We start from the raw sequence: 16,683 nt of genomic DNA on the forward strand, positions 1-16,683 counted from the left end.
TATTGAAATTTAAAAAACTAGATGTTTAATACGATAATATTGTTGATTTTCAAGTTGTATCGTAGCAAATAAATAATATATAAGAATGATTAATTCAATTTGTTATAAATATTAGAAAACAAACATTTCCTGTAGTAAAAGCAATCGATGTTTTTTAAAATCATTCAAAATAACTTGTTTAATATCTTCTAGTACAATATATTAGTTACTGAAACATAACAGTTCAATGAATCATGATTTTATAAAAGATATTTTCAAAAAGATACAATTCTTGCGGTAAAGTTTATTTCTTTTAGTGACATATTAATTATTACATTTATTTTCCACAATGGTCGTTAAGTTTAAACGGGATTCTTTATTAAATGATCGATCGTATCTATTCTAATGTATCGCGTATAAATAATTAAAAAAAAATTCAATTATAGTTTTTAATGGATGTCTTTGATCGTTGCATGCACCTCAAGTCTAATTACAGAAAATGTCACGTTCTTTTACATTACCACAATATTTACATGTTAAAGGTACCATTTATTGGCACCTAATTAAATTGTTAGGCTATGTGTTTTCTTCCACTTTCCTTTTTTTGCTTTAGCCAGTCGTTGATACTAAAATGTTTCTTAGTAGTAGTAATGCTTTAATGGAAAAATTAGAGGATCCATCGAATCAGCACAAGCGAAATTCATATTTAAACTCATGTGAGAAAAAATACACATATCATAATCCATAAAATCAATAATTCTTATATCTTTTGTTCAACTGTGTGATAAGCATCAATAAAAACAATTTTCTAAATATGAATTTCAGAAAATGCAATTAAACAATATTCATGGAAATACTCTTAGACTAGGAAATTATACATTATATATCAAATTTTAACAATCAGTCAATAAAAGTTAATACTTTCCTACATGTTATTCTTCATTGATGCTTTCTCTTTCCTTCTCTAACCTCCTTGCTGTCTTTGATTAAGGTATCAATAAAATTCCTTATTTATATAGGATTACATAAATAACAAACAGGTTCAATTTTCTTTTCTACAGACACCACTTTTAATAAAAATGTAAAAATTATCTGATAAAAATAATTTAAAAATCGTTTAATCGACAAAGAATACTTAAATCTAAAACTATTTTCTAAAACATTGTCAATTGAAATGATTCTACGCACTATTCCAAATTTTTTCTTTAATGACGAATGATTAACTAATGTGTAAATAATAGCTGTTGGAATATAATACTTCAAGAACTAAACTATAGCTGTTTTGTAAGTTTGGCATGATTGTGAAAGAGATTGCAACGATGTAACAAAATATTTACGATCACTTGGTATTTATACCTCAAGAAAATCCTTCAGTAAAGTGACTCGACGTTTTTCAGCAATATCCATTTGATTTTCCAAATCTCCACGATTTGTTGTTTCTGCATGTTCTATTTTCCAAGAAAGATCTTCTATTTCCGCTTCCAATTGCGCTTGTTGGTATTCAAACTTTAAATATTCATTATACATTTTATTACACATTTAGTTTTCTATCTATAAAATTATTTAGTATTTTAAAATTTTAAATAGATATTTACTAATTCTTTTCGCGGTCCCGGTTCCATATAATAAGCATAAGGATAGGTATACTGTAAAGTATAGCGGCAACGCGTTAAAAGCGACGCAGCTGCAAATAAATGTTGCCAATCGATCCACGTTCCACTAGAGTTCATTACTTTCTTGTTTATTTGCATCTTTATAGCTTCTAAAGTTTGTTCTTCCAATTTTAACGACTTACTGTGATTTTCCCACTGAAAGTATGTTTAAAAATATTGGTAACATGCCAGTTAAATATAAATTTAATTCTTGAAGAAAATAATTTACTCTTTCGTAATAATGAAGATATTTTTTTAGAGCTTCTCTTGCTTGTGCAAGAACACTCTCATGAGCAATGTTAGGATTCTCTTTATATCTTGAACATACATAATATTCGCTTCCGTGTGCTTTCCAATCTCCAAGACACATCCAACAAAAATCATGCTTACAACTATAACATTGCATGTGATTACAACCACCATTTTTTTCTATGCAAATATGGCATTTTGGACACTAAAAAATTAAAGGATATTTGTTATAAAACTACATATAATATTATACACAGAAATATGCGACTTAAATACTAACATCTTTGGTGTGGGCACTAATATAATTAGCTGTTTCTGAATCATCTGCACATTTTGTTAGCCATCTTTTCATAGTATTACAGTCAGTGGGTGCGTGGTAATCAATACCACACCGGAAACTGCAGTAATTACACCCTTTGATTAATACTATACTAGAGTAATATAAATATTAAAAAATTTTAGTTGCATACCAAAACACAGTTCTACATGATGAACACATCACTCTTTTTGCTCTTTGCTCTTTCGAACGCATAATCATTTGACAATTGGGTCCGGGACAAAACCTTAATTGTGGATGGGATTTTACATAATCACAAAAAGCAAACTGTTGATATCTTTCTCTCATGTTAGGCTTAGTAAGTAGAGATAAAACAAAGTCTTCTGGAGCTAAGACATTACAATCCTGTGCCATGCAACTTATTCCTAGTTTAAATTAACTTAGCTGAGCTCGATTCAATGGATAATCTGATCTACTTCAATGAACTTACCTGTAGAAATACCTTGGGTTATTTGTACTTCAAAATGCATGCACCAACAGTCTTTACAAAATGAATGTCCACACGTTAGAGTAGAAAATTTCTCAGCTGGATATATTGTAACACAAACGGAACATAATCCACCCCTTTGACCTTTTAGTGCTGATAGTGACTCCAATGGAGGTAATGATTTTATTTTTGAATTAATTAACAAACTGGAAGCATTGGTACGATACTTTGCGATGATGTCTTGTAATGCCCAATTATGTGCGTGTAATAAAACTTTGGCTAAGGATGGTGTTATATGGAGACTATTACTTAACAACTCTACATCTTCATTTAAAAGTCTTTCCACTTCTTCAATTCTTAAACAATCATATACAGCATATTCAGGATCTCTTCGGCTTTGATCATTATCTATATCATTGTCACCTTCACCATCCCATGGGTGCACATTATAATAATCTTCATAACCTGGATCTCCGCAATCTGAGTCGGAGCAATCCATTTCAGTATCATATTCCTCAGTTGTCATCTGTCATAAATATCATATGAGTATATTATTTTATTATAAAGAAATATTTTAAATTGCATATTCTACAAGGCTTGCAGTTAATGTACAATTTGTGCACATATAGTAGGTATATTATTCTTCTCATAACCTTATAATTTTTAGTATTTATTTATAAACATTAAAATATTAAGTGTGTTAATATATGAATAAACAGTGAGAACATAACAAAGAAGTAATTAAATTACTGCTTTATTAATAAAGGGAACAAAAGATACAAATTTCAACAGAAAGGGTTTTCACTAACCATACAGAAACAACAGAGTTTTACAATACATATTTTCGGATTTTGTACAAATTGTACAATTACTTAAATAGTCAATTTATTTATGTAGCATAAAATAATAATTAGACGTATTAAAGGTATGGTAGTAGGTTCATCGTTTGATTATTTCTTGTCTAAAATGTATTTTTGTGACGTTTGGTAAACATTTTGATGGGATCTCGATTATTGTATTATAATGAGGTGTTTGTTCATTTTGTTCCATTTACATAGTCCAAAAAACATACCTTTATGTTCTTATGCATCAAGAAAAATGCATTGATGCGTTTACTTTGTTAGTTAAATGAAAAAGTTATTAAAAGGCTTTATTGTAGCCGTTTATATCAATAGTTACACTGGCGCATGAGTTATGTGTACGTCCTTCCATGTCAGGCGTATGATGTGAACGATGTTGTAACAGATGATTTCATTTAATCTGAAAGAAGATAAGAATGTCAAAATCACCTGATACAAAACAGCTGAGTTTAACAAAATGCATATATGTTAATTCATGCAATATTATAAAAAATGTGAATAATTTATTTTTAGGTATATATAATATAAATGTATTTCAAAATTTTATTTATGAATGTTAATCATTTTGAGATTCATTTTTAAAGCAATGAGTATACTTCCTCATTGTACTGTGGAAATTCTAGGTAACATTTAGTATATATGCTTTTGAATGATTTATTTATATATTATATTAACATTATATTCTCTTATGATCATTATATGTATATATACATAAATGTATACACATTTTGTTCTTATTTCTTAAATATGATTTTATATTTGTACAAATTACATAAGAATATTAGAAACTTTAATATTAAATATATTGTACAAAAATTGGTATATGAGATAAGAAGTGCTATTCTGTATTTTATCATGTTGTGTTTTCAAATTATACGGAAGTCGAAATAAATACTTTTATAAAGTTACATTCTATTTCAAAAAAAGAGAGGAGAGAGGCACAAAGAAAGAAAGAATAGAATTATGTAGACTTTTTATTTCATAGAGTTAGCTATCTATATGATTCTTATAGTTGGGTACCTAAGTATACATGTACATACTTTCGTATGCCATCATATGTCGTATTCATGGTTTCGTTATGATCAGCGGTCAAGTGTGTGTTTCTAACCTCTAAGCTTATTTAAAGAATTCAATTATTACGGATTATTGGAATTATGTCTGTATATCACGATGAAGTAGAAATTGAAGATTTTGAGTATGACGAGGACGAAGAAGTATATTACTACCCATGCCCTTGTGGAGATCAGTTTCAAATCTCTAAAGAAGAATTAGCTGCTGGTGTGGAAGAAGCCACATGTCCTTCGTGCTCTTTAGTTATAAAAGTAATTTACGATAAGGAGGCATTTGCAGCTAAACAAGAAGAACTTGTTAGGGATGAGGAAAAACAGATTTTGATCCAAAAGGTTTGAGTTACATTGGACGACTTTCTAAGATACTGATACTCTGCATTTTTCATACACACGTTCAAGCTGAACAAAATTGGACACACGAACAATGGCCAAAGTATATATATATATATAATTAATATTATTATGTATATACAATATATTTGTACATAATTACCAGCAGATTTGAAACAAATTTTCAAATTGCCCTTAATTCTCTATTATATTGGTTGTTATTGTTAGAAAATAGAACATGTATAATACAATTATAATGGATAATAACAGAAAACTTTCCACGTCAATCAGCATAAAACAATTAGACTCTGCTAAAGTAGAGGTATTGTCACCACCAGTCTGACAACTTGCACCCTTAAAGACAAATATCCTCTTTTGAAGTAAAAACATTTGTCCTTTGATATTAATCTTAAAGCTAATTATCTGATGGAACAAAAAGGTTAACAATGTGTTGTTTCTCATAAATAAAAGAGATACAAAGAAGTATTCAAATAAGTACCAAGATCGGGAATAAAAGTAGTTGTGAGAGAATGTCGATAGAATTGAAATCTCAGCTGTAAAATCATAAAGGTCTGAAGAAGCCTAAAAAGGAAAAGGAAACAGAAAGGAGAAGGATGATGGAAGAAAAGAACTCGACAAGGAAATGAGCAAGGGAATCAATAACGTGAATAATTGTATAATTATTCTAACGATGGAGAAGGTTACCACGATGAAAACGATAATTTAGATGATGGACCTATTTATTAAGATAGTTTTTATAAGAATTGAAAATTTCTCTCTGTTTTCCATTATTGGACTAGGATACTTATAAGCTGCTAATTGAGCACTGTATGGCAATGTATATATGTATTTTTTACCGAATTGTGTATATTGATAATAAATTATTTTAGGATACTTAAATAACGGCAAAGTCTTATGCGCTCGCGCGTATTATTTCATATTCCTCAGTAATTATGTTTTTTAAGGAAATTGGTATCGAAGGTTGGTGGTGTGGTAAACGGCAGTGTATTAAAAAAAAAAGGAAATTAATTTTCCGAAACACAATTAAAAGAGTCCAGGGTCAGAGGAAGCGTCGGCGTGTTCTTTATTACGAGTATTTCAATTTCTAATATATAATATATATATTTATATATATATATATAATATATATATAGCCATAATAATCTGCAATTATTGTAATAAATGATCCTTCTCTACGATGCAATCGGAGAGTAAAAACGCAATTTTGGACGAGAAGGGGATGCGCAAAAGTACCGTAGTGTTACGTAATGCTTAACATTTACGCTCGCCGTGATAGTTGTTCTTTTGTAACAACCCACGTTAAGTAATCATTCTCATTTCCTCTCTTTTGCTTTCGTTCGCAAACAACAAATTTTTACATAGATCATCGTCGGTCCCGGAATGTGCACATTGAGCGTGGGAAGGGAATATGAGAAAAAAAGAAGACGGTCAGTGATCGCGAAAGAAGAAGTCGGTCTCCTGAAATTTCCAGCCGCTCGTTATCGCGTTTTTGTTATTTATTAAATTACGTGAGATATTGAAATAGGAGATATTGGAATATCGTTGCCTAAATTTCGGAATCGGGATCGGATGTATAGCGATCGAATCGTTTGCGGTAACGCGACAGGAAATTGTGTTTGTATATCTAGATATCATGACTTGGCAGTAAGTCGAAGTTAAAAATTTCGCGTATGATTTGAAATTTCTTAAAATTTTTATCTTGAAATATCTTGCAACGTCATGAAATAACGTCTCGATGAAATAACCAGATGTTACATTATAGCAAACGATTCAGATCCGATATTTCATCGACATAACGAGTGATTATGTACTTGATCGAAGAAACGCGTACATAGATTTTCGTATGACAAAATATAAACGAAGAAACACGTCATCCGCATACTTTTCTGGTATCGTCGATCACGATCGTTCAACTTTGCAGTACTCGTTCGATTTCCCTTACTACTGTCTGTCCATCTGTTTTGTAAAATACGAGAAATCTTGTCGTGTCGCATTCCTTTGTTACAAATAAACCGATCAATGATTTATGTTCTTCCTAAAAAGAAAAAAAGAAAAATAAAGAAGAGTACCAGAAGAAATCGTACGGTTCCTGATTCGAGATTATTAACGTTTTAAGAAAATTAAGAATCGACCCAATCAGTACCGGATAATCATTCATTCTATTCGTTGTAAAGCATACTCGTCGTCCTTATTTCTGCGATAATAGTTGATCAGTTACACATGATTCTCTTATTCTGACAAAACAGCCTCTTTGCTTTGCTTTATCCCCTCAGCCTTTTTCGTTTAAATACCATCGTTGTTCTAACGTCATCTTCTTTCCACCCGCATTGTTTTTTAATAATATACTATATAATGTATATAGACATATTTTATATGTGTTTCGTACAACCTATCTAAGTATGTATAAGTAGGCATAAAAACTGAGGCGAGAATACAGGCGAAACCCCAAACGGTAATCACTCACGTATTATATTATTTTGTAATTTCTTCCTACTTGTTTTGAAAGAAAATGATTTTCACGATAGTAGTATCTATCATCAGAGTTTCTACCTAGCCAATTTTGGTTGCATCGTAAAGATCTGTCTCCTAACGTATTAGGAAACTGTACTTTTACTCCGCGTACTATCGGCTTTTCTCTTCGATCTTGAATCGTTGGACACAGAAAATATGCGCGTGTCCAGAACGTGGCCAGCACGTTCACGGGATTTGCCGTTTCTCTTAAGGCCCGTTCGTCGATGGTTTTGCAACTTGTTTTCGACAGTGATAGAATCTGAAATCTGTCCACGCGTGTACGCGAGAAGAAAGGCTTGGAACGACGAGAAGCGAAACGTTGGTTCGACAGTTTAGAAGGAGAAAACGTTTACGCGAAACAACAAATCGTTCGATCGACTAGAAAGAAAAGATTATCGTAAACATTCGATCCTCGAATTTCCAAGCCTCTTCCTAGACATAATTCCTTTATGTTTAGACACGCGTAATCATATAGAAACGAAAGAAGGTTTTATACATATAGTGAATTTCGCCTAACAGAAGGGCGTTGTTGTAGTCTTGCGAAAAATCTTACAAACGGTTCAAGCTCGATGTCCATTGATTATCCATCGACGTACACGATAAAAACAAATGTATAAAGGTTTGAAATGCTTGATTTCTCCACGGTGTTCGGAAACAGGAACAATTTTCGAATATACGGCGGCCAGTTGATAGGTCTGATAGGTTTGGTTTATGAAATTGCGTTTCCTCCGTGCCATGCCGCACGCGTGTCTCGCGACTTTTGCTTCCAGCAAAATATAGCAGTTTATATATATAATAGCCCTACAAGATGGTGGGTGACGTTCTGGAAATCACAGGACAAATCAGCTTCTAAATTCGGATGGGCAGTGTAAGCTTCTGCGAGGTGCTTCTTCGACACGTTTAAAGCGGCTACGAGCCTTGTCGATCAACGTTTCCGTCTCCGTTTTTATGCGCTTACACCAAACTGTTCAATGCCTTTCTCTTTCTCCTCTTGCGCTCCCTTCTTCTTAGCTTTTCGATTTAGCAACAAAAACGAAAAAGAAATGGAAACAACATGAAATTCGTCGAATCGGTGGCGCTTTCAAAAACCTTCTAACGCACACTTCTAACAAGTGGCAACAAGTAAATATACATTATCACAATCATCGCAATTACGCAATTAGAATAATCATCGTAGTAACAGCGCAGTAATAATAATAGTTTGTACAACGCCACTGTTCCGAGTGAATCTCTTAGAAATATTCGACGAACTGTCGTAACAGCGTTATTTCAGTTTCTGCTCGTTCTAATTAAATAGTAACTCCAGTTTCAAGGCTATTGCGCGCGGAATGGAATAATTGAGCGCTTATCACAATAGATCGTGTTCACCGAAATGGCGAGCGCGTTTAAAACAGCTTCCGACACTTGACACAAGTTCGCTAAACGAAATCTGCTACCGTTCACCGTATTGTGCACAAGAGTCGCTAAATCGAACGTCGAAGCTGAGACGGATTTAATACTAAAAGTCACACGTACATCGAACATGGATATTTGAAAAAATAATGGAACAATCGTCCTTACGATTTAGAAGATAAGAAATTCGACCCGGAATATAGATTATAGAATTTGTTTAATAATCCGCCACTGCATCGAAGGTTTCAAGAATAAATAATAAATCTCTGATCAAAGCCGCGTATTTCCTGTATCATTTTACACGCATTCCATCCAACCGTGTTCGTCTCTGTCGTGAATCAGACAGATCGGTGTAAGCAGACGTAAAGGTTACTAGTTTTTAAACGTAACCGAAGGAAAGGAAAGGGATTAATCGAGGGAAAAAAGGGGTAGACGGGATCGTAACTCTCGTAGAAAAGAAAGAAGAAAACCGTGTTTCCGGTAATATCGTACCGATAGGTCTCATACTGTTTGGAACGACAGCTTAATCAACGATGAATTTCAATATTTTTGCTACCGTGAATAATCATGATCACTGTGATATTCTCTGTGCGAAAAACCATGGGATTAGATCGGATCGTTAAAAAATGTCGTGAAAGTAAACAATTTCGAACACGAATGATCTGTCAAATGAGAAACTTTCGAAGACGTTAAATTGATTTTTTATAGAATTACTTGGATCATTTTCTTCCTTTCGTTTCGTAGAAAGCTACGAATAATTTCGCCGAAACAAACACAAACGGAAAAGGAAAAGAACTAAAACGATCATCATCGATTGGTTATCGTTGGGTCAACCATTCCCAAAAATGTTAGCCACGATCTTTCGTCGTTATCATGATCTTTTTTACGCTTTCGTCGAATCCCTCGTCAGTCGTTCATTCAGTAAACTTTTTACCATACGTCTTTTTTTTTCATTTTTTTGTTCATTTTTTTTGCCTTAGTAGTTTTTCTTTATTATTAGAGTATCGTTTATCATATTAATCATTATCATTATACTGCTTCACTACGGTTGGTTGACTCTTGGACGTGGATCTGGATGGAGTGTGGTGTACCGGTGTACCAAATGCGCGTGAAAGAGAGAAAAAGCTCCATCGTTCGATTCCTTTCGTATTTTTTTCTTTCTTCTCCGCATTTCTCTTTCCTCTCCTTCCATCGTCCTCGAAGTGAGAACAAGGGGCTCCTATCTCTCCCCGTAATCACGAAATATGCCTTATCCTGACAGTTCTTGTTTCGGTGTTATCCGCTCGGTTTCACCGTCAACTGTTACTTTCTCGAATTATATTGTTGCTCGTATTTGTTGTTTCTTGCGCCTGCTCGCTTTCTTCCCCCAAGACAGGAGCACGACCCTCGTTATCGAGCCCCGAGCTTGTCAAATTTTTCTCCTCTTTCCTTCTTCGTCTTCGACTAGCTCGAAAGAGAAACGTACGAATGAATTTGTCATATAAGAAATCAGACGGAATGCAGCGTGCAACGGGAGAATAGCGTTCACCGCTTCTTCCTTCGTCCCGTTTCTCCTTCGGTTTAACAACTTGTTCCGTAACGATTTCGTAGCTCCGTAATTTCGATGCATTTTCGACTAGCACCAAGTTTCAAATCGTAAATCGAAGCGACGCGTGAAAGCGTGATTTTTGCGCGAGATCCGAAGGAATTGGCCCTTCGTTTCACCTCGATTCTCGTCGGTTCCCGACGATTTCGACTAATTCGCAAGTACGAATTCTCCTACTCGTCTTTCTTTGTTGTCCTCGGTTGTTCCTTCGATATCTAAATCGTGAACCTCGAGAATTCCTGTCATGTGTGAAAAAAACACTACGCCTCACTACAGTAATTCGTTTCGCTTGCTGGTGGTAGTTTCTATTTGTCAGGCTTCCGGGAAGTTCTTCGTCGTACGATGCTCGATCGTCCTTCAAGAAATTTTGTCGGGCAACATTAGCGTATATATGTATATAGAAAGAGAAAGAGAGAGAGAGAGAGAGAGGCTAATGATCTTCCTTCAACTAAAAACATGACAGAAACAAGAACAGAACGGATAATTTTTATAAATTTGTATGAACTTGCAAAGTCGAGGAATGTTAACATTGTGCAGCAGTAATTCTTGATTCTGTAAATTTCTTTTAGAACGATCGAGAATTCCACGCGGAAATGGAACGAGTTTCCATTTCCTGGATCGGCAAACGCTCGAAGAAAATGATTTCGTGTTTAAAAGAAACTAACCTTTCCACGGTGCCATCGATAATTCAACGGATCTATCGGACGATTAATTTTCTTGCTAAAAATCTTTCTTTCTAAATACATATAGAGCCAGTGATTGAGGAGATGAGAGGTCGAACGATCGACGGGAAAGATCCGAGGAATTTTGTCGGTACCGTGATCGTATGATCCGCGAGTGCGATACCCATTAACTGTATACATTCATATTCGTGTATACGTACGTAATTGTTTTCTGTATATAGACTTATATAAAACGCACGAAGCGGCCGAAGGCTATTATATCCTTCCTTTCTTATTTATAGCGACAAGCCGTATTTTATTTCCTCGCGATTCGATTCGCCACGATATTATCTTATTTTCACTTTTATTCTTCGTTCTTTTGTTCTCTTCATCAATGGAAAAAGAATTCGGGCTTAACTACGGCAGATCTCTCGAGATCACTTGAAATATCCTAGAAACTTACTGACTCGCGTGTGTTCGTCTAACTGCGTGTCTTTCTATGTGTCCTTTCGTGTAGTATCGTGTGACATTTTGGTGTATCTATGGGTAACCGAGTATCCGCGTGATCTGTGTGTAGATTGGAAATTCGTCCTTTCGATTCTTCGATCGTCTCAAAGTCAAGATCGATTTTTGCTTGAATGACTATGATCGCTGTAACTTAACAAATCTTTGCCCGTGTACGCGCGTGTATCGTGTAGATGTGTACATGTATATTCATCGAACGCGTGTCTCCCAACTATTCCTCGAGTTTCAACGAGACTGACGCGTTGCCTGCACGCACCGTCTTCGTTCTCGATCGTCTTACGGAGCAGGTGTTCGTCAATTCTTCTTCGCTACGAGACGTTTCTCCTTCGAGGTACTTTATCGATCGCATTCAAGTACTCGCCTCTAAGCCTGTTTCTCTCCTAAAAAAAATCCTCTCTAATCATCATGACTCTTCTTCTCGTTCCGGAGACGTCGAACATAAAGAAAGCATCTAGATCTCTCGAGGCTTTTCAGGACGAACGAAGAACGTTCAACACGTGATGAGTAAGACGGAAAGGAACCTACGAAATATCTCCTTCCCGCTGAAAAACAACAGGAACGAGCAGACGAACCACGAAAGGAGCTTTCACAGGAACCTCGTCGAATTATTTCATCTCTTACTCTTCGTTTTCATTCTCTACCTTCGTTTTCCTTCGTTTCTGCTTGCTCCCCCGCTTTCGAGGACGTTAACTACTACGTTTATTTATCAGCTTCCTTCGAACGCTCTAATTTTCCGAGCTGCTGCCCTTCCCCCAGAATTTATCGAAGCGATTTCGCGCCTTTTCCAGCACCTCGCTCGCTGCAGAACGTTGTGCGGAGCCTGGAACCACCGTTGGTGCTTCCAGTACGTGATAACCACCGCCGCTACTACTTCCTAACCCACCCATGCTACCTCCACCGCCACCACCGCCCTCGGTGGTACCACCCTGAGGCGATTCAGCTTCTAGGATACGGTAACCTTGCTGAGGAACCGTAGACGATAACGGTGTCGTCATGGTTGTTGTCGTCGCAGGTTGACCAGCTTCTTTCTTTCTATCGTATTCGAAACTCGGATCCTCTAGGCATCTTAAACTCGTCCCAGACACAGGTTTTATCGATGGCTCCGGTCTCTGTTGTTCCTTGGGTTCTTCCTCGGTACCGTCTGTTTCCTACAACGAGCATACGATTCTTATTTTCTCTAGAAATTCCTTCAGTTTCGGATCGAGATAGAGATAAACAAACTCTCACTTTTCTTGCGATATCATCGACAATGTTTCGATTAAAAACAGAGATCCTTACATTTTCATCGAGTGCGGTGGTGCCGCCAGCCTGAACGTTCGAAGGCAATGGACTATCCCTTTCGGAATCCATGTCCTTGTGCCCGTTCAAGCCGCTAAAGCTACCGATAGAAACGCTTTCGCTTTCTGGTGACTTATATCCGGAATGCTGAGAATGCTGCGATTTGTGCTGTGCCGCCAATTCAGGTGGTGCAGATTGCGGGGCCGACGGAACCGACGAAGGTGCCCAGCTCTTCGCTTCGCTATGCGGACGCGTCAAAGGTTCTTAAAAATAAACGGATTAAAGAGATCATGAGAACCGGTCGTTTGTCTCTTCCGTAACCCAGCCTGTCCGAGACATCACGTACACGTTTCGATATATCGAGTTCCATCGTTTAGAGTCGTTGACAAAACGATTCCAAACTGGCTTCATCGATGTCTATCGGAATACTTTCTCAATTTTTCTATTCTATTAGAAGAACGAAAACGCTCCAAAAAAATATGTAAATATTAGCTACCTTCTCTGACGTTTTGAGTGACAGTGAATGTTTTGCCGGTGTCCAATGGCACCGTCCAGTTGACCGGTTCCGGGGAGCGCATGATCATCTGCTCCGGAGACTTTACCCTTGTCGGTTCTGGCGGGCTTTTCACTACCGGCTCGTCGTCGATCCACGGGCTTGCGGTGGTGGCCGAAACGGGCGGCTGCGACTGCGTCTGTGACGGCGGTGTCGACGCGACGCTCGAATCTCCTCCGGTCACGTCCCCGTTCACTTGCGGTTCTGCCGTCACTGAAACGTTTTATCCACGCTTTTAACGATTTGATATATGCTCGTCGATCCGTTTCGTTGCCCGAGTTCGGGCGGAACTGCACTCGATGCTTCGAATTGTTACGAGGTTTCCTTTTTTTCTCTACTCGAATCTCTAACGAAGATCGGAACGTCGAATACCACGTGTGACGCTAAAAGGAGAGGACTCTTATCTCGTCCTTCGTCGAAGGATTTATATCAGTGGCATCGGCGAAAAGGAAGGCAACAAAATAGCGTTGGTCGAGTCATCGAGCGCTGATATCGTAAATCGGTTGTAACTCGTGGCTAGACGAGAGGTCTACACAATGGGCACAGAGCATCCGAATAAAAAGTACACTAGCGTACTCAGAATGCAGGAAGATACATGTATACACAAATACATAGATCATAGATAGATAAGTAAATACATAGATTTAGTGTGTCGGCATAGTATGTGTGTAAATGTGCGGCTATGTTGCACGGCCACGCAACAGGTTGACAAAGGGCTCTAACATACAGGCTATTGTTCTTTCTCTACCGCAGAAACATTTACTCGATTGCACGTCGACCGACCGGTGGTGAAACATCGCGGATAATCTGCTTCCCTCTTTTCTCTGCTTCCTCTCGTAGGCCCTTGATCTGACGAAACGCGGCACCCTGTGAGTTATACACGACCAGAGAAAGAAAGGCAGAAAAAAGAAAAGGAAAAAAGAGAGTACAAGAAGGAAAGAACGAAAGAGTCGCGCGTTGCTTGATACGCATATCACGAGCCAAGCAGAATCACGTTGCGCCTGTGTCTGTCTCTCTATGCGTGAAAAAGAACGTTTTCGTGTTTTCTGGCCGGAATGATCGTTCGTCGGTGTTGGAAGCACACTTACGTTTAACTGCCACCTGATTCGTTCTTCTTAACTCCCGTACATGTTTTTTTTCCCTCTCGTTCCTTTTGCTCGAGTGTCTGCGGAGTGTGACGACTCGAATCGTGGTTCGGTGCAGGTGTTGGTGCGAAAAGCTGATCTAACAAACGGTCGACAGCTCCGACTACGCACAAAGGCACGTCTGCGAGACGGATTCAGCGTGGTGGAAAGAACAAACCACAGTTGGATACGAAGCTACCTCGAATCCCTTGATTTACCGCGGGAAGACGCGGACAGAGCGATAGAGAGATGCAGCAGCGGAGTGGATTTTTAAAAACACGGTTGCCGAGAGGCGCGTGTGCCGGGTGAAAACGCGCGGTATGTAATCTGTACGATGAAAGCGTGACGAGAAAGGAGGAACGCACAGAGAATCGGCCGCTCTATTTCGCGCCGGAAGTATAAGTTGTGCGAAGGATATTCCCCGGTTGTTGTACCGGTGGAACGGTAAAGAGCGCATAAAAAAAATAAGAGAAACGTGAAAAGAAAGACGGACAGACGAGATGAGATAACAGAGGAAAAGTAGGGATTCGAGTAGCGATTATATACGAAGACGAGAATAGGAAGTCGAGAATAAAGAAAGATCGGAAAAGCGTACGGATAACCGGTGGAGGAGAGAAAGACAGAGAAAAGATGTAGTTATATATAAGAACAGCACAAAGACAACAACAGCGATAACGGTAATGGTAACAACGACAACGACAACGATAATGACAGCAACGAAGACACGGAAAGCGTTGTTTAGTTGTGTTCGAGCGAACAAAATTATGTAGGCAACGGAGAAGAACACAGGCCTTTTTTTTTTTTTTGGCAGAGAGCATGCTACTTACTAGGTTGGACGGCAGTAGCGGCTTGGTTTGACGCGTATCGACTATCGGAGGATGATTTGGATGGATCGGCGACGGCGGCTGCGGCCGCAGCCGCAGCTGTCTGGTCGCGGCCCGTTTTTGCCTCGTTCGGACCTTGGTGGGACCGGCTTATATCTTTAACACGGTCCGGCCTGGCCGCAGCAGCAGCGCTCGACGTAGGTGGGTGATGGACACTCGTATGAACCGAATGCTTTACCGGGGGTTTTACGCTTGTACTTGTCGTGTTTGTGGTAGTGGTAGTTGTGGTAGTGGTGGTTGTGGTAGTAGTGGTAATTGTGGTGGTACTTGTGGTAGTGGTCGAGGGTTTCGCGTGATGAAGAGGGCGATAGGGGGGAGCGGTGGTTGCGAGGAAGGCTAGAACATACGGTACACAAAGTACAATGATGAATAAAGCCCATCGTCCTCATTAAGGGAAATTAGTAGAGAGCGTAAGACAGTATTCGCTGATGCATCACCATGCTTAAAATGTAACATCCGCGTGTAGAGCGAAGCACCTCGAACACGCTACCTCGGATTAGATTGGATGGAATATTTGGAGAACGCGTTGCTGTAAAAACGTTCCACGTCTTTCGGACTTTGCAACGATGTATTTCGTTAAATTCGATCCTTTTACGATGCAAAGTTTCTCAGCGATCCACTTGAATGTTTAATCCGCGTTCCGTAGTCCACGTGGCTCGTATATTAAAAGTTCGTTCCGATTAAACATTTTAAGCAAGGCTGCACCGTTTCGTTGAGATTCATTCTTATTGGAGAGGTTGTCGAGGGCTGAAGGGTCTCCCGGTGTTATCGAGCCCGCTCAGAATTACGTCCACACTCGAATATCGAGGTCTCCTCGTATTTCCGTTTCCAAGTAGTCACGGTTTACGCAAAAGACGTGTCGCGTCACGGTAGACGACTAAGTTGCGACCGCGGAATTTCATTGCGATACGCACACGTACGTAAAGTATATAGTCGGTCTCGACGTTATTTTTTCGAAAATTATTTCGAGTCAAAGAATATTCGAGCATAGATGAATCTTGAACAGTTGGAACAGCGAAAGAGAGAGAAAGAGATAGAGAGATAAAGAGAGAGAGAGAGAGAAAGATAAAAAACGGATAAGCTTGATATTGCGGCGGTATTCGCGATTAGAGAATCATTTAAACGGGATAATATTCAACCGCGTGTCGAACCACACAGAACTTCCCAATTATTGCCAGCAATAATAATTCGAAAATCGACTTTAATCCTAACGTTTCTCAACGAATTTCTTATCGAGTATCTAT

General features: G+C 38.0%; 3 protein-coding genes across 22 annotated transcripts in view; 1 reads left to right on the forward strand and 2 right to left on the reverse strand.

Annotated features, from left to right (window-relative positions):
• Positions 1-263: 263 nt before the first annotated feature.
• LOC117235008 (potential E3 ubiquitin-protein ligase ariadne-2) lies at positions 264-3,895 on the reverse strand. Its single transcript, XM_033496630.1, has 8 exons — positions 3,717-3,895; positions 2,648-3,170; positions 2,351-2,582; positions 2,161-2,278; positions 1,861-2,085; positions 1,575-1,787; positions 1,336-1,485; positions 264-974 (listed from the first exon to the last, which is right to left on the reverse strand). Exons 1-8 carry the CDS (start codon positions 3,732-3,734, stop codon positions 966-968), a joined length of 1,488 nt encoding a protein of 495 aa, XP_033352521.1. The 5' UTR covers positions 3,735-3,895; the 3' UTR covers positions 264-965.
• Positions 3,896-4,527: 632 nt separating this feature from the next.
• On the forward strand, positions 4,528-5,807 carry LOC117241305 (DPH3 homolog). The gene has a single exon (XM_033507264.1). It carries the CDS (start codon positions 4,659-4,661, stop codon positions 4,911-4,913), a length of 255 nt encoding a protein of 84 aa, XP_033363155.1. The 5' UTR covers positions 4,528-4,658; the 3' UTR covers positions 4,914-5,807.
• Positions 5,808-5,964: 157 nt separating this feature from the next.
• Positions 5,965-16,683, reverse strand: part of LOC117241132 (proteoglycan 4) — a 44,833-nt gene continuing 34,114 nt past the window's right edge. For 15 of the 20 annotated variants that reach the window (XM_033507124.1, XM_033507110.1, XM_033507168.1 and 12 more), the window contains 4 exons: positions 15,383-15,775; positions 13,375-13,644; positions 12,879-13,141; positions 12,326-12,748 (listed from right to left, as the gene is read on the reverse strand). In XM_033507124.1, the coding sequence (XP_033363015.1) occupies positions 12,326-12,748; positions 12,879-13,141; positions 13,375-13,644; positions 15,383-15,775 (1,349 nt within the window). Of the gene's footprint in view, positions 12,749-12,878; positions 13,142-13,374; positions 13,645-15,382; positions 15,776-16,683 lie in introns of all 20 variants that reach the window. The other 5 variants (XM_033507105.1, XM_033507156.1, XM_033507191.1 and 2 more) reach the window with 2 other exon arrangements.

This window comes from Bombus vosnesenskii, unplaced genomic scaffold (genome assembly GCF_011952255.1).
Source record: "Bombus vosnesenskii isolate JDL3184/JDL3185 unplaced genomic scaffold, Bvos_JDL3184-5_v1.1 scf7180000013264, whole genome shotgun sequence".
In the NCBI taxonomy this organism is placed as follows: Eukaryota; Metazoa; Arthropoda; class Insecta; order Hymenoptera; family Apidae; genus Bombus; species Bombus vosnesenskii.